The sequence below is a fragment of the Sus scrofa genome, chromosome 8 (genome assembly GCF_054392235.1).
Source record: "Sus scrofa isolate SSC_HxYL_T2T_F1_AM1 chromosome 8, Sscrofa_HxYL_maternal_Yorkshire_Landrace_v2.0, whole genome shotgun sequence".
Taxonomy (NCBI): Eukaryota; Metazoa; Chordata; class Mammalia; order Artiodactyla; family Suidae; genus Sus; species Sus scrofa.
Window position 1 is genome coordinate 72,921,857 of NC_139390.1, and position 24,544 is coordinate 72,946,400.

The following is a 24,544-nucleotide window of genomic DNA, read 5'->3' on the forward strand; positions in this document are numbered from 1 at the left end:
TGATATCATATATAATGTGATTTCATCTGTGTGTGTGAAAGACTCTCTAGGGGACGTGAATGGCAGGAACTAAAAATGAGAGATAGGGGAGTTCCCATCATGACGCAGCAGAAACGAATCTTAAGCTTGAGTTATAAATATTAAATTCTGTGGTAAATCATTTAATGAACATTGTTACTACTGTGTAATGCCATTAAAGTTAGACTGAATAATTTTTTGAACTCTAGGGCAAAACACTGGCAAACATGCTAGAAGATAGGTTCTTATAAAAGAAAGGAAAGATATTGTTATTTTTGTTAAAATTCAAGTTATGTCTTCATATTTACTGCAGATTTCAGGCTGATGCTAGTTAATAAGAGGCTCAGATTTGATCCCTGGCCTAGAACATCCTTACTTCCATAGGCTGCAGGTGGGAGAGGTGAGAGGGAGCCTAAGTACCTGTGCTTAGTATAGTGGTCACAGTACAGTTCATGAAAAGACCAGGAGAAGTGATGGGCAAAGGAAAAGGAGGAAATGGGCAAACTTCTGAGTTTCTGATTGGATGGAGAAGCTGTTTCCATAGCAAATAGCATTTCTGAGAAATGTATTTTTCCCCCAAAGTATCTGCAGTGTAGCTCTTAATAGTTTGCTTCGTTTCAAATATGAACATTGTAGATGAAATTAATAGGTAAGAATTAAATAAAATTTAAGTTACTTTTAAAAGGTGGGTATTAAATTCCAGTCTTTACTTTGGCTCCATCATACCATCAATCATGTGAACTTATCAATAGCAGCTAATTCTCTGAGGGTACAATCTGTTATAATACCAACGAAGTACTATCATTATTAATAGGCAAGTGAAAGGAAATCTTCAAATTGAAGACAAAACGTAGTGTTTTGTACTTACAGAGGGAAAATTCAAATGTGTCATAGGAAAGGAAATAGATGGTGTGAAATGTGCTTTGCAGCAGAGTAGAAACCCTAACACTCTCCTGACCTTCCTAGATGGAAGGGAAGCTCTGGCTGGAGTGTGCTCTTCACTACCTCTTGTCTAGCTCCTTTAAATAATACACAATAATTATTACATAGTAGACCCCAAAATTGTGATACACATCAAGGAAATGTCTAATATGATCGGTACTGAAAATAGAATTAATCATGTTTCTAAGCCCTCAAACAGTATATCAGATTGTGGAACTGAAATTTAAAAAAGCACCAAGACTTTAATGGTAGAAAATTCCATGTATTTATTTATCATAAGAACAGATTATTTTAAATCTCAATTCTAAATTATGTAGCCTCTTTTGGGGTGAGCCTTTGATCTTCACCTGACAAGCTGAAAAGGGGAAAAGAACCTGGAAGAGGAATCTGTTCAAATCAGTGGCCGGATTAATTCAGAAGGATCCTACATTCTTCCAGCTCAATTGTTAAAATGACAATGACAACAATAACCACTACTCTCTCTTTTTCTTCTTTGCAGTTTTACCAAACTTTGAACAACAAAACAGGAAACATTTAATGACCAGAAATATAATAGTTGCCACACAAGCCAGCAGGAACCCAATCACATCCAGAGAGTGGTACTGGTACCAGGTGAGGTCGTGGGAAGCTGGCCGCAGGTGCTTGGCTCCTTTGTGGCGCATGACAAACTCAATCCAGAAGACTGCTCGGTCCAGGGGCTTTATAGGTTGATCATGGTGAATTCTTGATAACTTCATAGCATTTTCTTTATAGCTAAAATTGAATATATAGATAGCAACTTGAAAAATTCATTATGAACACAATATACTTAAAATTTTGTTATATATTAATAAAAGTATACTATGTAATTATATAATGAATTTTCATAAATGACATCACCAAGAGCAAAGAATACACATGAAAGTTTGTTACTACTTGAAATATTTCCATATATGGCTACCTATCACTTGGAATTTGTTGGATGTTTCATAGTCTCAGAAATGATTGGAGGTAGAGGAGGAAATAATTTCTAATTGGAAATAACATTTTCTAGATTCAGAAATAGGGATGTAACCTGAGACAGGATTTTGTCTCATTTGGTGAGTGTGGCATTGAGAACATGACAGTGAGAGGAAGCCACATTGAGGGGCAGGGCTATGAGAAAGGAACCTTCCTCCTGTCCCTCCACACTTCCCCAGGTTAGGTCTGGAGTGTTAGAGTTAATGAGAAGCTAGTTTTCAACAGTAGCTGGAAATGGCTTTGATCTGTGATCTTCATGCCTCTGACATTTCAGAAGAAAAAAAAAATTTCATGTGACCCTATGGGCAAGAAGTAACGCCTGACACTGAGTAGCTGCTGGAATCTTTGATTCAAGCTACAGAAGGATGCAAATGCCAGTGGTGAGATGGAACAATGGCAATAGCTAGACTCCTAACCCTTCTAACTTCTGTTAAGGAACAGAAGACCAGGCAGGGTTTTGGTTTAAGGTTTTGACTGGTTGACTTAGAAGAATGCTGGGAGCCAAGTTTCAAGAATGGAATCCACCTGATGACAAAGCCCAGGGGACTCTGAAGAAGGGAATCTGCCTGATGACAAAGTCCAGGGGATTCTGAAGAAGGGAATCTGCCTGATGACAAAGTCCAGAATATTCTGAAGAAAGGGCTGCAAAACAACAGGCTTGCCAGACCCCCGAAACTAGAGGACGTTATGCCTGAGGAAACATACCTTTAAGTTTCTGCTCTTTTGTAAACAATCTGTGCTTTGTTTACTGTACCTAACTCTCTGTCCCTTACCTCAAGAAAGGAATTTATTAACTTTTATTATCTTTGCCTGCTAAACCTCCAACTTACCTCCGGGAGAATAGCTCCCCACTGTCTACATTCAAATGGGTGTCTGATTTGGCTTCTGTTTTTCACAAGATCTTAGATAATATTGGTATGCGTTATTTAGTTAAAATTGTTTTAAGTTTTTAGTAAGTAAATAAGTAAGTTTTAGGAGTTATAGGTAGTTATTGATAATTATTGATTTATTGAATTAAGTATTTTAAGTATAGAAATGTATTAATAATAAAGTTAAAATAAAATAGTTTTTAGGTTTATAATCAGATGATTGTTCTAAAAAACAATATATTTGTGATTTTACAAAGGTCATGTTTGGCTTATGTGATTCCTAGTTCCTGCTTGATTGCTCTTTTATGGTGTTCAATTCTGTTTTATGCTTTTAGACTGCACTTACCCAAATTATGTGCTTTTTAATCTTAAAAGTTTACCTATGTTTTTTGGAAAATTTTGAGATATTGATCTTCCATTGTTTATGTCAGTTTTAGCATTTTCCCCTATATAATTCGCTGTTGTCCACCAATAAATTTGAGACTGCTTGAGCACTACTCGAGAGTGTCTGCGTCTCCATTATTCTTCCTGTGCCTGCCGCCCCTCCTCTTCGGGACATCCCCCTGACTGCCGGGGTGGGACCCCGGCAGAAGAAGGGTTTCCTTGGATTTGTGAAGGAGGTGAAGGAGGGAGGTTATTCTTTTACGCCGAAGTGGAATCTCCGTTCATGAAACGTACAAAATATTAAATTGTAGAAAATAGTTGAACAGCATGTGAAAGAGAAATTCCTTCAGCAATAGAAACACTAGGGTAAAATGCAAAGCGCATCATCACATCCATATGAATACAAAACTGAGGCTAAATCACACTGGATATTGTGGTCATGGACAAGATGTGTATGTTCTAAACTTTGATGATATTGTAATGATAAATCAGAAAATAGTATTTAAGATGTGATATTTTAAGAGACATGGACAGAAAGTTGAGAAGTGATTTCATGGTGAAAAGTTATGCAATATTGACAAGAATCATAAATATTTAAAAAATTATTTTAACCTTTAAGGTCAATATTTATTTATATGTTTCTTTGAAATTTTTAGTAAGAATTTATATGATATTAAAGTAAAATTTATACAACTGGCAATTCTTTTAATTTTAATGTTGTTTCTTTTTCATGAATATAAGCATTTGGTTTATATGAAATATAATAACATAATAAATGTAATCATTCTTTTTGCTTTGTTTTGTTTTGTTTTGTATTGTTTTTGCTTTTTAGAGCTGCACCCACTGCAAATGAAAGTTTCAAGCCTAGGTGTCAAATAGGAGCTATAGCTGCTGGCTTATACCACAGCCACAGCAACAGGGGATCCAAGCTGCATCTGGAACCTACACCTCAGCTCACAGCACCATTGTATCCTTAACCCACTGAGCAAGGCCAGGGATCAAACCCACATCCTCAAGGATATTAGTCAGGTTTGTTGCTGCTGAGCCACAGTGGGAACTCCCCATTGTTGAGAATTTTAAAATTTGTTTATTATCACAGCTAATCGCCATACTGAACAAAATTCCATAGAAGATATTCATTTTATTACTGAAATGTATACCCTTTTCCCAAAGTCTCTTCACTCCCCCAACTCCTAGACCCTAGTAAACACCACTTTATATCTGCTTCTGTAAGCTGACTTTTTAGACTACACATATTAGCGATATTGTGTACTATTTGTCTTTCTCTATCTGACTTATTTCACTTAGCATAATGATCCATTTTCACAAATGGCAGGATTTCCTTCTTTTTCTTTGCTGAATACTTTATTACATACATATACCATATCTTTTTTTTCTATCCCTCCCTTTTCAGACACTTAGGTGTATTCACATCTTGGTTATTGTGAATGATGCTGCAAGGAACATGGGAGTGCAGGTATCTTTTTAATATTCCATTTTAATTTCCTTTAGACATATACCCAGAAGTGGGAGTACTGGATATGATAGTAGCTCTATTTTTAATCTTTTGAGGAGCCTCCCTCCGTATTGTTTTCCATAGTGGCTGCACCAATTTGCATTCCCACCCAGAGTGCACTAGAGTTCCCTTTGCTCCATGTGCTTGCTAAACTTGTTATATCTTGTATTTTGATGTTGGCCATTCAAAGATGTGTGAGGTGATACCTCACTGGGATTTTGATTTTAATTTCCTGATGCTTAGTGATGTCAAGACTCTTTTCATGTATTTGTTGGCAATGTGTACGTCTTCGTTGGACAAAGACATACTAAGTTAACTGTGCTCATTTTAAAAAATGTTTTGCTATTGAGTTTCCTGGGTTATCTATTTTGTGTATTAACCTCTTCTTAGATATGTACTTTATAAATATTTTCTCCCATTTTATAGGTTGCTTTTCATTTTGTAGATCATTTCTTTTGCTGTGCAAAAGCTTTTAAATTTGATGTAGTCCCACTTAGTGATTTTTGTATGTGTTCCTTGTGCAGTTGGTGTCATAGCCATAAAGCTGTTGCCAAGACCCTTGTAAAGGAGCTTTTAGTCCTGTGCTTTCTTATCGATGTTGTATGGTTTCAGGTCTTACATTTAAGTCTTTAATCCATCTTTGGTCAATTCTTGTAAGTGATTTCTTACAGGGATCTGAATTTCATTCTCCTGCATATTCCAGTTTCCCCAGTACCATTTATTGAAGAGATAAACTTTTTCCTATTGAGTATTCTTGGCTTTTTTTCCAAATATTAATTAACTTAATATGTGAGGGTTTGTTTCAGGGCTCTCAATCCTATCCATCGGTTTATGCATTTATTTTTATGTCACTGTCATACTTTTTGTTTTTCTTTTTTGGTCACACCTGTGGAAGTTCTCAGGCCAGAGATGAAACCTGTGGCACATGAGCTACCCTGGCCACTGCAATGACAACACCAGATCCTTAACCCGCTGAGCCTTAATGGAACTCTGCCACCATACTTTTAAAATTACTACAGTTTTGCAGCATAGTTTTAAAGGGGAGGTGGAATGTCTCGAGCTTCATTCTTCATTCTCAAGACTGCTTTAGCTGTTTGTGATCTTTTGTGGTTTCATACAAATTTAGGATTGGTTTTTCTATTTCTGTGTCCCCAAAGGCCTTAAAAATTGGCCACTCAGCTCACTCTTCCTTTCCTAGTGAGGAATTCTTTCTAGCTGAGAAGCTCTCTCTTGGATGTAAGCAATGCTCCCTTGCATATAAGCAATGCTATCTTGGGGACGATGAAGATAAAATAAAGCTGTCTTCATCCTGTTCTTATGCAATTATTCTCAGTTTTTTCCTTCTACTGTGTTGCTAAAAATTTTAAAGTGGTCTTCAGTTTCAGACCTCTCTCAGAGATGTTTTTGTTCATGGGCAGCTTTCTAACTGCTGGTCTTTGTCAGGGGACAGGGAGGCTGGGGTCTTCTATGTCTCCATTTGGATCTTTCAGTTATTTATTTATTTTGTTTGTTTTGTTTTGTTTTGTTTTGTTTTTTTAGTGCTGCACCCGCAGCATATGGAAGTTCCTAGGTTCCCAGGCTAGGAGTCAAGTCAGAGCTACAGCTGCCAGTCTACACCACAGCCACAGCAATACCATAACAGAGCCACGTCTGCAACCTATACCACAGCTCATGGCAGTGCCAGATCCTTAACCCACTGAGCAAGACCAAGGATTGTACCAGCATACTCATGCACACTAGTCAGATTCGTTTCCACTGAGTCATGATGGGAACTCCTTGATCTCTCACTTTTACTTCATTGCCTTTCTCTGGGTTTAAATTAAAATATGCCAGTATGGGAGTTTTTACATTAACAAGTACCATGATTCCATTTTATAAAATTATTTCTATTTTTTTTTTCTATTTATAAATTAGCAAAAGAAGTATCTGGTATTTCTATGCTAATAGTTGGTTGTAGCTACATGAGGAGAGTTAAGTGATTTTTCATTTTTACTTTGCCGTGTTTTTGTCATATTGCCTAAATTTTTATAGCAGTGATACCAGCAATTTTTAATGAACAATAAGTATTACCAATGAAAATATTTGTGTCTCTTTAGCACTAGCTTGGTTTCTTTAAATAAATTTAATATTTCTTTGAGGTTGCAATTATTGCCCAGTAATGCTAAGTGACAAAATAGCTTCATAAAATTTAAGAAGTATAAAAAATCTTATTTGATATTATCTATGCTATGTAAAAGTAATCAACTTAAAATTAATGAAACTGATTACTCTTTTAAAATACAAGATGCTTCTGAGAAAATAATATACCCTATACTTACGAAGGGTTGTTAATAACTGCCTCCAAAGCATTAAGCAGATCAGAACTCGTCATTGTGTGCAAGTTTAATTCAACAGCTGCCCCTTTAGCTTTTAGACGAGCAATATTATCATGCTGATCACCAAACATGGGAATTCCCACCATAGGGATCCCATGGTAAATAGCTTCATAGATCCCATTGGTTCCACAGTGAGTAATAAAAGCTCTGGTTTGGGGATGACCTAAAGAGAAAAAATATATCATTATTTTAAGTTTTTAGAGTTTCAGAAACGGAAAATCATGACACCTGTATAACTCATTAATTCAATTAGGTGGCATCTTCTATATAATTCTGTGCCATGAGGCCATTTATAAATTATTATAGGCACTAAAGAAAGTAGCAATTAATTATTATGGGCTAAGCAACAATTAGTGATTCTGGCAATTAAGTCATCCCACATACAATGGAGAAGGTTCCTGCAGAGTATATTATGAAGAATATTTGCCACTGGACAAGTTATTGGGGTGAGAATACATTAGTTAAAAGGAATGGAGGGATTGACATAACCAAGTGTTTGTGCAGGTGGAGAGGGAAGGCTGAGGTGTGCAAGGTTTCAGTGTGAGAATACTGGCATAATGGGCTAGAAAGAGAGACAAAGTCAAGTTCATGAAGTACTCTGTTTAAGAAAATGGGATTTTGCACATAATTTTATAGTAATATGGAGCCACTTATAATATTATAGGTGGTGAGATAGTTTACCTGATTTTTTTTTTCAAATAGTTACTATGGGGAAAAGAGAAGTGGAAGAAAATACATACACAGGGTTAAGAAGGTGCTTCAATATTCCATATAAAAGTTAATGAGAGCCTGATGTAAAGGTACTTTCCTTGACTCTGATTCTGAGGAAGGAGAAACTATATCATAAATAGAACAATTATATATTCCGTATTTTTCTCAGAGCTTGACAAAGATCCTATCCTTGACCAAACTCTAGTCAGAATCCTCTGAATACCCTTCTCAACAAGGCTCTGATTTTGGAGCTTCTTTACCTCTGCATTGCCCAGTTTTATAAACACCCTACTAAGGCAGTTGAGCTAGATTCTCTGGGCCCCGCTATCTGATCCCCTTTATGGCTGTTGGCTCATCCTTCACTTTCCCTCGAGTGATGTTGATCACCATAGCCTGCCTTCAGTAAAATCTAAGTTGATTTTGTCAGGCTGTTCCTTTGTCCCTGACATTTCCTAGTAATTTTCAATCCGGTGAACCCCACTCTCTTCTCTTTGGCTATAAATTTCTCACTTTTCCTTTTTGCCCTAAAAGTTGAGCCCAATCTCTATGTCATACTGTAAATGTCCATTGCAGTAGAAATTATGTTTCTCATGATAGTCTTGAATAAAGCTTGTCTTACAATCTGTAACAAGTATCATGAATAATTTTTTCTTTATTGCACTCCAGAATAAATGGGAAAAAGACATAAAAGTTTGTGGGGTTTTTTTTTTGCTTATTTTGAAATTAATTTCTAGGATTTATTTGTTATTGAGTAATCATTCAAATTATCTCTCATTTAGTTCCATTACTTTTCTTCTCTTTGCTCTTACCAAGAAGATCATTCTGTGGAATCCATTCATACAGCCGAGTATTGGCTCCTAATGTTTCTGGTTTCTTCCCTGTGTACCTCCACAGAACCTGTAAAGATAAAGGCCTTTACTCTATTAGAAGATTTTTAGAACACATCCTCTTGGAAGGAAGAAGTTAATTATGGAATTAATCTAGTTCAATGCCTCCAGGTAACACAGGAGCAAATTGAGGCCCTAAGTGAATATTGATATTTATCATTTTAAAGTATTGTAAGTATAGCATTTAGTGCCATTAAATAATCCGTAATGTTGTATAACCATCATGACTACCTATACCACAAATATTTTCATCATCCCTAAATAAACTCTGCATCATTAAGCAATAGCTTGATCATCTCATCACTCCCTATCCCTTGGTAACAATTTCTAGTTTCTGTTTCCATAACTGTGACTACTCTAGACATCCGATATAAGTGGAATCATATCATCTTTGTCTTTTTCTGACTTAGCATTAATCCACGAGCATTATGTCTTCAAGGTTCATACATGCTGTAACATACCAGAACTTACCTTTTATTTAAGGCTGAATAATTCTACATTCTCTCTATCTCTATGTGTGTGTATATATATATATACACAAAACAATCTCTTTATCCTTTCATTTTGGTATTGTGAATAATGTTGCTATGAACATTGATGTACAAATATCTGTTTGAACCCACGATTTCAATTGCTTTTGATATATACCCAGGAGGAGAATTTCTGTATCATATGATAGCTCCATTTTAACTCTCTGGGGAACTACAAAAATTTTTTCCACAGCAGATGCATCATTTTGCATTTTGCCCAGCAATACACAAGTTCCAACTTCTCTATAATCTCACCAACATGTCATTTTCCTTTTTTTCCCCCCGATAGTAGCTGTTATCTCTCTGCAATTTGATTTGCATTTCCTAAGTGATTAATTATATAGAAAATCTTTTCATGTGATTTTGACTTTCCTAAGTGATAAATGATATTGAACATCTTTTCATGTGATTTTGATTTTCATGTCTTTTTTGGAGGAACTCCTGTTCAAGTACTTTACCATTTTTCAATTCGGTTTTTGTTATTATTGTTGAACTGTAGGAGTTCTTTATGTATTGTACACATTCATTTTTTATCATATATAATTTTCAGTTTTTTTTCACAATCTGTACATTGTATTTCATTTTCTTGGTAGTACTTTTTGATGTTCAAAAATTCTTCATTTGATAAAGTCCAATTTATTTTTTTTTTCTACTTGTGCTTTTGGTGTCTCACCTATGAAATCATATCAAAATTTAATGTGATGAAGTTTTTCCTTAGGATTTTCTTGTAAAAATGTTATAGCTTTACTTCTAAAGTTTAAGTCTCATATATTTTGAATGAATTTTGGTATATATTATAAGGTAAGTGTTCAACTTCATTCTCTTGTATGTGGATATCAATGTCTCTTTTACTCATCTTCTGGTGTTTCTTATCAATAGTTGCTTTGTAAAATCATTGCTCTTTTGGTGTGCCAGGTAAACTAAGGGTCTTCCTACTCTTCCATCTTGGCTACACTTTCATCTTATTTTCTTGTAACACTTTTAATCTCTGGAAAGCCATTAGGAATCTCCACAGGGTCATTTCTCATTTTAATTATTTGCATCTACTCATTTAAAAAATCTTTGCCAGTTTAGCTAAAGTTTTGATAATTTTGCTGATTTTTTCAAAGAACCAGCTTTTGGATTGATTTTTTTCCTATTTTTTTTTTATCTTTTGTTTTGTCTATCTCTGCTCTAATCTTCATTATTTCTGACCATCTGCAAGCTTTGGATTTACTTTGTCTTCTTTGTATATTTCTTTAATATTACTGATTTTTAGATCTTTCTTCTTTTACAATGTAGGCGCATATAGCTACAAATTTCCCTCTGAGGCCTGCTTTCTCTGCATCTCTTGTTTTGATCCCTTGTGTTTTCATTAAAAAATGTATTTTTAATTGCTCTCGAGATTTATTCTTTGATCTATTGATCATTAACTTCAAAGCGTACAAAAACTCTGCTCCTTTATATCTCCATCCAACTCTTTCTGTAATTGATATCATAAATTACATATTTATACTGTATATTCTTAATTGCATAAATTAATAATTTTTATGCATTTTCTTTTAAATTATTATGGAAATTAAAATAAATTGGAGTTATGACCAAAATTACTGGCTCTTAAAATTACTTTTGTCTTTACTTTTACTGAAGACCTTTATTTCTTCATATGATTTTGTGTTACTGTCTAACAGCCTTTCATTTCAGCCAGAAAGGCTTACTTTTGCAATTTTTACAAGGAAAACATAATGGTAATAATATCCCTCAGCTTTTGTTTATCAGGGAATCTCTTAATTACTTCATTTTGAAGGAAATTTTGCCTGATAAAATTCTCAGTTAATTTTTTTCCAGCACTTTGAACTGAATTTATCAACTTTCTGTACTTCAGGTTTTGATGAAAAATTTGCTGATCATCTTACTGAAGATACCTTTTATATGATGAATTTCTTCTTTTTTGCTGCTTTCAAGATCTTCTCATTGTCTTTGGCTTTCCACAATTTTCTTCTGATATGTCTTTGTCTATGTTGCTGTGATTTTAGTCTATTGACTTTCACTAAGCTTCTTGGATTTATAGATTCATGTATTTCATTAAGTTTTGAATATTTTAAGATTCTTTCTTTCATTCTTTTTCTTTCTCTCTCTCTCTTTTTTTTTTTTTTTTTTTTTTTTTTTTTTGGACAGCACCCATGACAAGTGGAAGTTCCAAGGCTAAGGATTGAACCTATGCCATAGCAGTGACCTAGGCCACTGCTGTGACAACACCAGATCCCTGACTCAATGCTCTATAAGATAACTCTCATTATTTCTTTAAATATCTTCTCTGCTTATTTCTCTCTTTCTGAGATTACCACAGTGTATATGCTCATGCACAGGGTCATGTCCCACAAGTTCTTAGGCTTTGTTCATTTTTATTCATTTATTGTTCTTTCTCTTCCCCCAATTTGATAAATTCAATATCTTTTATTAAAGTTTGCTGATTCTTCTGCCTGCTCATGTCTGATTTGGAACCCCTGAGGTAAATTTTTCATTTTAGTTATTGTAATTTTTATAGCTGCACCCATGGTATATGGAAGTATCTTGGCCAAAGACTGAATCTGAGCTGAAGCTATGACCTATACCATAACTGCAACAATGCTGGATCATTCACCTGCTGCACCAGGGTGGGGATCAAACCTGCACCACTACAGAGATGACATTGGATCTTTAACTTACTGTACCACAGAGAGAACACCTAATTATTGTAATTTTTAGCTCCATTTTTTTTTGGTTATTTTAAAATACATCTCCCTCTTTATCAGCTTTTCATTTTGTTTCTACATCATGTTCTCTTTATTATTATCTTCCTTTAGTCCTTTGTGCATCTTTAAGGCAGTGGTTTTAAAGGCATTTTCCAATAATTCTAAAATCCAGTTTTCCTTAGGAATGGTTTCCCCTCACTTTATTTTGTTCCTTTGATTGGGTAATATTTGGTTTAACTTTGTATGCCTTATGATATTTGCTGAGAACCATACTTTCGATTTTTATAAGGTTCTTTTTTATTTTTTCTATTTTTTATTTTCAGGGCCACACCTGTGGCATATGCAAGTTCCCAGACTAGGGGGAAAATCATAACTGCAGCTGTTGGCCTACACCACAGGAAATCCACAGCAATCCTGGATCCAAGCTGCATCTGTGACCTATGCCACAGCTTGCATCAATGCCAGATCCTTAACCTACTGAGTGAGGCCAGGGGCTGAACCTGCATCCTCATGGATACTAATCAGATTCTTAACCCACTGAGCTACAATGGGAATTCCTGATTTTTATAATGTTCTAACTCCAGAAATCAGATTCACTCTTTTGCTTAGGGTTTGATTTTTTTTTTTTGATTGTTGATAGGTTTATCTTTGCCAGAAATTAGACTCTCTCTGGTTAAAGATTTAGCTCTTCTCAATTCTTTTTTTTTTCCTTTTTTTTTTTATTTTCCCACTGTACAGCAAGGGGGTCAGGTTATCCTTACATGTATACATTGCAATTACAGTTTTTCCCCCACCCTTTCTTCTGTTGCAACATGAGTATCTAGACATAGTTCTCAATGCTATTCAGCAGGATCTCCTTGTAAATCTATTCTAAGTTGTGTCTGATCAGCCCAAGCTCCCGATCCCTCCCACTCCCTCCCCCTCCCATCAGGCAACCACAAGTCTTTTCTCCAAGTCCATGATTTTCTTTTCTGAGGAGATGTTCATTTGTGCTGGATATTAGATTCCAGTTATAAGTGATATCATATGGTATTTATCTTTGTCTTTCTGGCTCATTTCACTCAGGATGAGATTCTCTAGTTCCATCCATGTTGCTGCAAATGGCATTATGTCATCCTTTTTTATGGATGAATAGTATTCCATTGTGTATATATACCACCTCTTCCGAATCCAATCATCTGTCGATGGACATTTGGGTTGTTTCCATGTCCTGGCTATTGTGAATAGTGCTGCAATGAACATGCAGGTGCATGTGTCTCTTTTAAGGAGAGTTTTGTCTGGATAGATGCCCAAGAGTGGGATTGCGGGGTCATATGGAAGTTCTATGTATAGATTTCTAAGGTATCTCCAAACTGTTCTCCATAGTGGCTGTACCAGTTTACATTCCCACCAACAGTGCAGGAGGGTTCCCTTTTCTCCACACCCCCTCCAGCACTTGTTATTTGTGGACTTATTAAGGATGGCCATCCTGACTGGTGTGAGGTGGTATCTCATGATAGTTTTGATTTGCATTTCTCTTATAATCAGCGATGTTGAGCATTTTTTCACGTGTTTGCTGGCCATCTGTATATCTTCCTTGGAGAAACGTCTATTCAGGTCTTTGGCCCATTTTTCCATTGGGTGATTGGCTTTTTTGCTGTTGGGTTGTATAAGTTGCTTATATATTCTAGAGATTAAGCCCTTGTCTGTGGCATCATGTGAAAGTATTTTCTCCCATTCTGAAAGTTGTCTTTTTGTTTTCTTTTGGGTTTCCTTTGCTGTGCAAAAGCTTTTCAGTTTGATGAGGTCCCATGGGTTTATTTTTGCTCTAATTTCTATTGCTTTGGGAGACTGCCCTGAGAAAATATTCATGATGTTGATGTCAGAGAGTGTTTTGCCTATGTTTTCTTCTAGGAGTTTGATGGTGTCCTTTCGTATATTTAAGTGTTTCAGCCATTTTTTTGAGCCTGTGTCTTTCGCTGGAAATGTGCATAACTTTCTAAATTCCATTTAATGTGAATTTTCTTTCTTTCCTTTTTTTTTCCTGTAATTGGGCTATTTCTTTGATGTCTGGGTCCAAATGGAGAAAAAGGAAAAAAAAGAAAAAAGAAAAAATACTGTTTAACCATTAAAACCCCTGGAAGTTGCTTCTGCTAATGAGGACTGAAACAACCGTTTCCAATTTCTCTGCCTACACTTCAGTGATCAAGGACAGTAATCAGCAAATAGAATGGTGAACCCCAATATTTGGAGGATAAGGTCTTTATTTCCCACACCAGCTCCACAGCAATGTTGGCTGCCATCAGGTTGGGTGATGGAAATTTTGAAGCTACTGCTCTGCTAAAGGGCTGAGATTGACCAGAATTAACTGCAATTTAGTGGTTTGCTTTTTCCCCTGCAAGTTAAAAGTGCTCATACAGACTTACAAGTTCCAGTATGGTTACATGAGGACAGTTTCTGCTTGTACAATTTTATTTAGGTAGACAGATATTGGTGCTTCCAACTTTACCTTGATGTCATCTTTAAGCATTGTATTTTAATGCAGTGGAAAATCCAATATTTTTGAAGATGCTTTATAGATAAAACATTTAAATGGATGCTGCTTTGACAAAAAAATTTTGAAAGCAATTTGTATATAAATACAATAATTATCATAACCATTTGGAACTTAAAGTTGCTGTAATTTTCTACTTTAACTGAAGCTAGAGAAAATTTATCCGTTGTTGTTTAAGAACAACCTCACTCAGTCATAAGCTATAATTATATTAATTAAACAATTAAAAGTTTGTGGGAAATCTTAGAGTGAACTGCACAAATCTTTTACTGCGTAAAGTGTTAGCTATTTAAATGGAAGAATAATTATTTAGGATTATTTCCAGAATCTAAATTCTCAGTTCTAGGATCAACTAGGGCCAGTTTCAAAATTATTAATTAAAAGAAAATATACTCCCAAAGCATCCTGTGAATCAAGGCTAAAATTTTGTATATCTGAACTTTATTCTCTGTCATGTTGGTTGTAACTTGTTTATTTGCCTCAGATTTAAAAAAAAAAAAAAGAACAACCAAACAAGGTTAGGTTACAGGAGACTTTAAAACCTAGGCAAAAAGTTGACTGTTTAACAGCACTGAATGATTAAGTTTTAGCTCATTATTTAAAGAAAATACTGCAATATACATTTTTCTGTTGGTAATGCCAGGTTTAAAGCAACAATCAAATATCCCTTTTAAGATTTATACATTTTCTTTATAGTTCTGTTAAATTGACACTAACAATACCAATAGCTTTCCCTACATTTTTGAAGTACACTTCTAAGGAGCTCTTCATGGATTTTAAAATACCTGCCCCTCAAAAATAAGGTTACCTGACCTTCTGTGGAATCTGGGCAAGGGCTGATGCAATCATATTAGACTTTTCTTCTGTGAGGTTCTTGATCATTGACCCCAAAGTAAACACAATGACTCCATCTTTTCCAGAGCTTTGAACAAACTCTTCTAACTCCTGTGAAGAAGACAGAAAACAGTCTTTGTAATTTGAAAGTTTATAGTTACAAGAATAAGATAGTGGGAATTCCTGTCATGGTTCAGTGGTAACAAAGCTGACTAGGATCCATGAGGAAGCGAGTTTGGTCCCTGGCCTTGCTCAGTGTGTTAAGGATCTGGTGTTGCCATGAGCTGTGGTGTAGGACACAGACATAGCTCAGATCCTGAGTTGCTATTGCTGTGGTGTAGGCCAGCAGCTGCAGCTCTGATTGGACCCCTAGCCTGGGAATTTCCATATACCGTAAGGTCCTAAAAGGCCAAAAAAAAAAAAAAAAAAAAAACCAAAAAACCCCAAAACCAAGAATGAGATAGTCACACAGTTTTCTCAATGTGACTGAATTATTAGAATAATTCTGTTTATTCATATATTAATTATTTCATAGCATAAGATAGGACCTAAAATCTTCGGTTACTAGGAAAATTAAAAATGATTTAATGTTTTATCAGGTCAGTCTCCCAAGGAAATAGAAATAAAAACAAAAATAAACAAATGAGACCTAATCAAACTTATAAGTTTGCACAACAAAGAAACCATAAAAAAGGACATGAAAGGAAGCTCAATATTGCTAATTATTAGAGAAATGAAAAAAAAACCACAACAAAATACCACCTCACATTGGTCAGAATGGCCATCTTTAATAAGTCTACAAATAATAAATGCTGGAAAGGGTGTGCAGAAAAGGGAACGCTCCTAAACTCTTGGTGGGAATGTAAATTGTTAAACTATTATGGAAAACCATACAGAGGTTCCTCAGAAAACTAAAAATAGGATTACCATATGATGCAGAAATCCCATTTCTGGGCATATACCTGGACAAAACTATAATTCAAAAAGATACATGCACTCCTATGTTCATTACAGCACTATTCATAATAGTCAAGACATGGAAACGATCTAAATTTCCATTGACAGACGAATAGGTTAAGAAGATGTGATACTTATTAACAATGTAATGAGACTCAACCATAAAAACGAAAAAAATAAGGCCATTTTACAGTGACATGGATGTAACTAGAGTTTAATCATATTAAGTGAAGTAAGTCAGAAAGAGGACAAATACCAAATACCATATGATATCACTTATATGTGGAATCTAAAATATGGCACAAATTAACTTATCTATAAAACAGACACGAAGATATGGAGAACAAAGAGACCTGTGGATGACAAGGAGGAGGTGGGGAGAGAGTGGGATGGGCTGGAGTTTGGTGTTGAACTATGAGGTTGCGGGTTCGGTCCCTGCCCTTGCTCAGTGGGTTAACTTGCCGTGAGCTGTGGTGTAGGTCGCAGACGCGGCTCGGATCTTGCGTTGCTGTGGCTCTGGCGTAGGCCTACGGCCACAGCTCCGATTAGACCCCTAGCCTGGGAACTTACATATGCCGCGGAAGTGGCCCAGTAAGTGCAAGCTATTACATTTAGAATGAATAAACAACCATGTCATACTGTATAGCACATGGAACTATTTCCAATCTCCTGGGGTAGACCATGATGGTGGAAAATTATATATACTTAAAAAAATACATATATATGTATAACATATGTGTGTGTGTATATATATAAAACATGTGACTGAGTCACTTTGCTGTACAGCAGAAATTGGCATAACATTGTAAATCAACTATACTTTAATAAAAAAGTCAAAAAATTATTTAAATTGCACATTACTTTTCAGGATGTTTGAGGTGTGTGTGTGTGTGTGTGTGTTTACAAATTATTTACTACATGTTATCTTCTGTTACATGTATCATTTAGCTTATATATGGTAACCTTAAGAGATATGTATACATTTGAAAATGAGAAAGCTATTTCAGTAAGACTAAGTAATTTGCCCAAAGCTACACAGCCGTAGTTGGCAGAGCCAAATTTTAAGTTAAACTTGTGGATTGTAAAGCCAGTGATCATTTTCACTCTTTATTGGCTTCCAACACCCTCTCCACAATGCTCCAAAGGAAGAACATTTGATTTCCGTCTTAAATGAAATAGTGCTGTTGCTTTACTTCACCTTTAGCTTTGGATGCCAATACGATTATCTTTCACTTTTCTGCTAAATTATGGTCAGTGTAATGACATACTTTTGGTATATTTACTTTGTTCTCTTTTCTAAACTTTGATTTTTTTTTTATTTGTTATATTTATCTTTGTATAAGCTTCTACAAACAGATTTAGAAATGAGGTAGCCATATAAAATTCCTGATCAGATAAATAAGGCATAAATATTTATAATGTATATTCTGAGGATGAAAGTAATATAATAGAAATATATGGCTTTGCATCCAAATAAAAGTAGTATAGTTAATAATGGTTAAGTAAAAGGAAATATTTTCATCCTATTTTTGCTACTAACAAAACGAAGTCAATTGCATAAGACAAGAAAATGCATTGTAAGGCTTGAAATTGAAAGCCAGGGAAGAGATTTATTTTAAGTAATTGGCTTACATGATTATGGAGGCTGACAAATTTAATCTGCAGAATAGACCATCAAGCTGGAGACTCAGAAAAGAGCCACTGTTGTAATTCAAGTCTGAAGGCTGTCTACCAGCAAAATTCTTTTTGCTTGGGAGAATTGAGTCTTTTGTTTTATTCAGGTCTTCAACTAATTGGATGAGGCTTACCCACATAATAGAAAACATTTTTTTTGCTCAGGGTCCACATATTTAAATATTAATGTCATTCAAATAATGCCCTCATGGAAACTTCCAGAGTAATGTTTGGCTAAAGAGATGGGTTCATGATCCAAGAGAGCTGACACGTAAAATTAACCATTAGACTATGTTTATAGATGGATTGACTTAACATGTAAAGCTATCAATCTCTATAGCACAGTTTATTTATTTTCAATTATAGCACAGATTTCTTAAGATACTGGAACATATTTTAAAATTTATGTAGAAAAATACATTTTCATAAATAATGGATGAATTCTGAATAAGAAAATACTGAGGACTATTTCAATCAGATAATAATACATAAAACAAAATGAAAGCTACTAACCTACTTATTATAGTATACTAGTCTAAGAGAATAATGGACATTAATTTCTGTGTCCATGTTTTCAGTTTTAGGATCAAACACTATCAATAATAAGCTAGAAATCATTTCAAAAGATAAATACTCAAAAAAGAAAAATAAAAAGCACATTTAATGACCTTAGGTAAGGGCTTCGCGGGCTTGCAGTGCAGTCCTCCAACAAATTCCAAATTAGGCAAGGAAGGGTAAGGAAATTCAAAATCCCAGGAGGTTCGAATCAACCACATTTCAGCTTTTCCCATAGTCTCACATAATGTGGTAGGTTTTCCTGAATAGAAATGAAGAATGACAGAAAGAAAACAAACTGATATTTTATTGTATTCTTATTTTTTTTTTGTCTTTTTGCTATTTCTTTGGGCCGCTCCCGCAGCACATGGAGGTTCCCAGGCTAGGGGTCTAATCGGAGCTATAGCCACTGGCCTACGCCAGAGCCAGAGCCACAGCAACGGGGATCTGAGACGCGTCTGCAACCTACACCACAGCTCACGGCAACGCTGGATCGTTAACCCACTGAGCAAGGGCAGGGACCGAACCCGCAACCTCATGGTTCCTAGTCGGATTCGTTAACCACTGCGCCACGACGGGAACTCCCAAACTGATATTTTAAAAGTGAAATGTTTCTTCATTAATTTTATAAGAAAAATCATTAATACCAATACTAGGCCTATATAACCCATATTACATGAATTGACCTTTTCCTTCCAAGAGTATGTAACGGTAAGTTTACTAATAACCAAATACTGATTTAAGTATGGAACAAAGTCATAGCTTGTTGTTTTCTCTCTGTCAACAGAGCCTTTCTATTTGAACTAAGCCTGAGCCCTACTCCACGCTCAGAATGGGCACATGCTCCTAGCAAGGAACAAGAAACTCAACCAGTCATCCTCTCCTTGCTATGGGAGAGTCATCTGCTCTTCTGGAATTTTAATTTATATAATCCTTGTTGCTCCAAAAACTTCTAGTTACCCTAAAAAAGAGCTTTCATAATTTATCCATCTTTTTTCTCTAGTGTTTTCATGTGTGCTGCCACAACAACAAGTACATCCTGACTACCTTTGAAAGAATTGTATAGTGATTATTTCCTTTGGTAGAGAAAATGAAATTTCCTATCTTACCGTATTTTATCTTCTTTGTGAAGATACAGCACTGCATAATAATCTATTGGTGAAATATTTGCTATTTTGACATATTTTGCTGACAAACAGTACACAGGAGTACCTTTCAACTCAAGAGGTGACCAAGCGAACATTAACAGAATAAGAACTCAAATTAGTGATTCTGAATTAAATTAATAAAGCCAGAGGTTCATTTATAAATTCTGTTCAACTATGGGGGTCTAAGGAAGCTTATCCAGAGTTTGGAGTCCTTTTGAATACATAATTCAGTTTCACTGATATGAGGAAACCATAGCTATATGGTTTTTCTTCATACGGCTTTTTGAGAATTCACTTTGATGTCCGAAGTAAGCTAAGGTTTGGTTAGAAACTGAGGGATTTTGAACTGACCAGGACAATATATCTGCATGAGAGATCACAAGTAAATCTTAGCAATTTAGGAGTTTGAATGACAAAATCCAGTTTCATACTCAGCACGTATTCCATTTTAGAACCTTATTGACATCAGCCATTGAATACTCATTTGCTTTCTCAGGCAGCATACTTCATTTAGAAGCCCTCATGTTGACTGTGAGTTATTGAAGAAATAATTTCTCATAGGAAATTTAGAACAAATACCCAAAAGAAGGAAAATAGAAGTGGTTATATAAAACAAATGTCATAACTATAAAACACTTTTTAAAAATTTTTAAGAAATTAATTTGTACTAATGATAGGATTTTAGACATACATCTGTTAAAATTAGTAACAGGGAAAATAATTTTAAAATTCGTATGGAACTGCAAAAGACCTCAAATAGCCAAAGAAGTCCTGAAAAAAAGGAACAAACTCAGAGATACCATACTTTCTGATTTCATGCAATTATAAAGCTGTACTAATCAAAACCATATGGTAAAGGAATAAAAACAGACACATGGACCAAAGGAACAGAACCAAGAGCCCAAAAATAAACCCATGCATATATAGTCAATTAATATTTCACAAAGGAGCCAGAAATAGTCAATGGAAGAAGACAGTCTTTTAAATAATTCTTGCTAAAAAAATTGGATATTCATATGCATGAGAAAGAAAGTAGACCCCAATCTTACTGCACTACAGAAATTAACCCGAAATGATTTAAAAACTTACATGTAAGACCTGAATCCGTAAAATTTCTAGACCAAAATGAAAGGGAAATACTTCTTGACATGGGTCTTGACAATGGATTTTTTAATTTAAAAAAGAATTTTTGGTGTTCCCGTCGTGGCACAGTGGTTAATGAACCCGACTAGGAACCATGAGGTTTCGGGTTCAATCTTTGTCCTTGCTCAGGGGTTAAGGATCTGGCATTGCCGTGAGCTGTGGTGTAGGTCGCAGACGCATCTTGGATCTGGCATTGCTATGGCTCTGGCATAGGCTGGCAGCCACAGCTCCGATTAGACCCCTAACCTGGGAAACTCCATATGCCATGGGTGCGGCCCTAGAAAAGACAAAGAAGACCAAAAAAAATTTAATTTTTAAATTAAAAAACTTTTTTTTTGTCTTTTTCGGGCTACACTAGCAGCATATGGAAACAATTTCTTCCTGGAGCCAGCAAGGTGTTTTATGATATAACATTTCTTCCTTAATTCCTTAAGGGGTCACAGTGACACACTGCTGACATTTTTGGAGCATATAAATGCCAATATATTGCTTGGCTGTATAAATCTTTGATGAATAACCCTTGCCCTCAAGAAATTATATAACTGTGCTTTGACTTCTAATGCGCAGAACATTCTTCAGAGCTTCCCAACAGACTCTCTTCAGGATTATAACCCTCAGGTGGGCTTAAGTCAAATTTTTCATTTCCTTCTTAGGTTGACTATTGATTACTTTTTGTCAAAATCTGAAACAAATACAATGTTGTATATAAATAAGACCTCAAAAAACTAAATAATGTCAGCAGGATACTGCTTTCTCAAAGATAACTAATCTCTTATGCAAAATTTCCTTAACAAAATTATATGGAAATAAACTCAAATAAACTCAAAATGGCTTGACTTAAAAGTAAGACAATATACCATCAAATTCCTAGAAGAGGATATAGGCAAAACATTCTCTGACATCAACTGTACAAACGTTTTCTTACGTCAGTCTCCCAAGGCCACAGAAATAAAACCAAAAATAAACCCACGGGACCTAATCAATCTGGCAAGATTTTGCACAGCAAAGGAAACCATTAAAAACCCCAAAAGACAATCTATGGAATTGGAGAAAATAGTTTCAAATGATACAACTGACAAGGGCTTAATCTCCAAGATACACAAACAATTTATACAACTCACCAGCAAAAAAACCAACAACCAATTGAAAAATGGGCAAAAGATCTGAATAGACATTTCTCCAAAAAAATATACAGATGGCCAACAAGCACATGAAAAAATGCTCAACATCACTGATTATTAGAGAAAGGCAAATCAAAACTACCATGAGGTACAAGCTGTCAGAATGGCCATCATTAATAAGTCCACAAATAAAAAATGCTGGAGAGGGTGTGGAGAAAAGGGAACACTCCTACACTGTTGGTGGGAATGTAAATTGGTGCAACCACTATTGCAAATAGAAAACTCAATATAGAACTACAATATAACCCAGCAATCCCACTCGTGGGCATACATTCAGACAAAACTTTCCTTGAAAAAGATACATGCACCCAGATATTCATTGAGGCACTGCTCACAATAGCCAAGACATGGAAACAACCTAAATGTCCATTAACAGATGAATGGATTAAGAAGATGTGGTGTATATTCACAATGGAATACTACTCAGCCATAAAAAGAACAAAATAATGCCATTTATAGCAATATGGATGGAACTAAAGACTCTCATACTAAGTGAAGTAAGTCAGAAAGAGAAAGACAAATACCATATGATATCAGTTATATCTATAATCTAATATACAGCAAAAATGAACCTTTCCACAGAAAAGAAACTCACAGACTTGGAGAACAGACTTACGGTTGCCAAGGGGGAGGGGGAGGGGGAGGGAGTGAGATGGACTGGAAATCTGGGGTTAATAGATGCAAATTATTGCATTTGGAATGGATAAGCAATGAGATCCTGCAGTATAGCATAGGGAACTATATCTAGTCACTTGTGATAGAACATGATGGATGAAAATGTAAGAAAAAGAATATATACATGTATGACTGGGTCACTTTGCTGTAAAGTAGAAATTGACAGAACACTCTAAATCAACTATAATGAAAGAATAAAAATCATAAAAAGATAACTAATCTCTTATGCAAAATTTCCTTAATGGAATTACATGGAAATTTTTAAATCAATTATGCAAAAAGAAAAAAGAAGGTGTAAATGAAATTACTAAAATAGAAAAAAACACTTTATTCTCAGGACCAAAGCTCACTAATTGACCTGTAGTACAATTTTTAATAGAACAACAAGAGCAGAACAATGGTGTAAATTTAAAAATCAGGAAATATGATCCTTTAGAGAAAATAAATCTTTCTTTTGTTTCAATTTTGGAAGACAATAGCAGATGAACCCAAGCTATATGTATGTATTTTCTAGTTTCATGCTTATCACATGCTTAGCCTGGCAACCAATCAACCAAGACTTGATAGGATGCAAAAAGAAAGCCTAAAAACAGCAAGTTAATCAGAAAGAACTAAAAGTGTATAAAAGAATAAGAGTAATCCAAGGTCATAGAAATTAAGCACACTGTCACATTTGAGTTTTCTAGACACTCCAAAAATATCTATAGATACTCAATCATCTTAAACAAAACAGAAAAAGAAAAAAGAAAAAATGAAGTGTTATTTTATTTTTACTCCAAAGAGTTTAGCAAGAGGAAGTCAGATTCTCACCTAATATCTGTTGAAAGTTTTCATACAATTGGATAAATACTTACGTTTTTCATAAGATATAAGAATCCTTATTATATGAAAATTTCTCTTACCTAAAACTTGGCTGTAATACTCATCCCACTCTGGAAATACATAGTATGAATACAGCACATCACTTATTGTATACAATAACCAATTCTCCAGTCTCTGCATAAAAGTCATCTTGTCTGTCAGTCTTGACATGCTGCCAGGAACATAAGAAGAAGGCATAGGAAGTCCAGCACACGATCTCTCCAAGACATAACCATAGGAAAACCGAAACGTGTATACAAATGGAATACTGAGGAGCTCAGCCAGCAGCTCCCCACAAAAGCTTAAAGGGTCAGCAATACAGACATCAAACTTTGCTGCCTGTAGCCTGTTGAGTAACTCCTTGTTTGTGACAGCACTGTCACATACCCTTTTGCCTGTTAATGAAAACCTCTTTACTATTTTTGTCAGTTCTACTTGCATGTTCCACCATGAGAGATTCTGCAGTTCAAAAGAAGCTGTATAGAGAATGATATTGAGCTCCTCTATAAGAGTTTCTTTCGTTATTGGAAGTTGGAGGATCTCCGCATTAAAAGGAATCTTAGTATGATCAAGGAGAAGATTTGGTAAAGGTACTAGGATGGTTATTTCATGCCCGCGAACTTGGAGTTCTTCCAGAATAACTTTTAAATTAATCCAGTGACTAAAATCCACAGGCCATACAAGTATTTTCCCAGTTCTTGCAGAGTCAAAGAAGCATAGATGCAGCATGAAAAGGATGCAGAAGCCTTTCACAGTCTTCATGATTAACTTTTGCTCAAACGAAATCTGGTCTTAAACCCAGTGCATGAAACTCAAAATCCAAAAACCTCGCTTTGACCCTCCCAATCAATTTGTAGTAGATGGCACTGAACTTTGAAGTGTCATCTTTAAGTTAAAGATTAAAATGAAGTACAAATTGTTTTGAAGGAAAAAAAAAAGGTTGATGAACTCAGTACACTGCATTAGGAAATAAATACTCAGGATGATAGATCCCAAACGTCTTTTAGAGTACATCACAATAAATACACTTGATGTTAA

At 35.2% G+C, this 24,544-nt stretch overlaps 1 protein-coding gene across 1 annotated transcript; it reads right to left on the reverse strand.

The window, feature by feature from the left end:
* Positions 1 to 1,201: 1,201 nt before the first annotated feature.
* On the reverse strand, positions 1,202 to 24,294 carry LOC100515394 (UDP-glucuronosyltransferase 2C1). The gene is made up of 6 exons (XM_003129067.5): positions 23,548 to 24,294; positions 18,612 to 18,760; positions 15,292 to 15,423; positions 8,624 to 8,711; positions 7,047 to 7,266; positions 1,202 to 1,713 (listed from the first exon to the last, which is right to left on the reverse strand). Exons 1-6 carry the CDS (start codon positions 24,266 to 24,268, stop codon positions 1,434 to 1,436), a joined length of 1,590 nt encoding a protein of 529 aa, XP_003129115.1. The 5' UTR covers positions 24,269 to 24,294; the 3' UTR covers positions 1,202 to 1,433.
* Between the last annotated feature and the right edge of the window lie 250 nt (positions 24,295 to 24,544).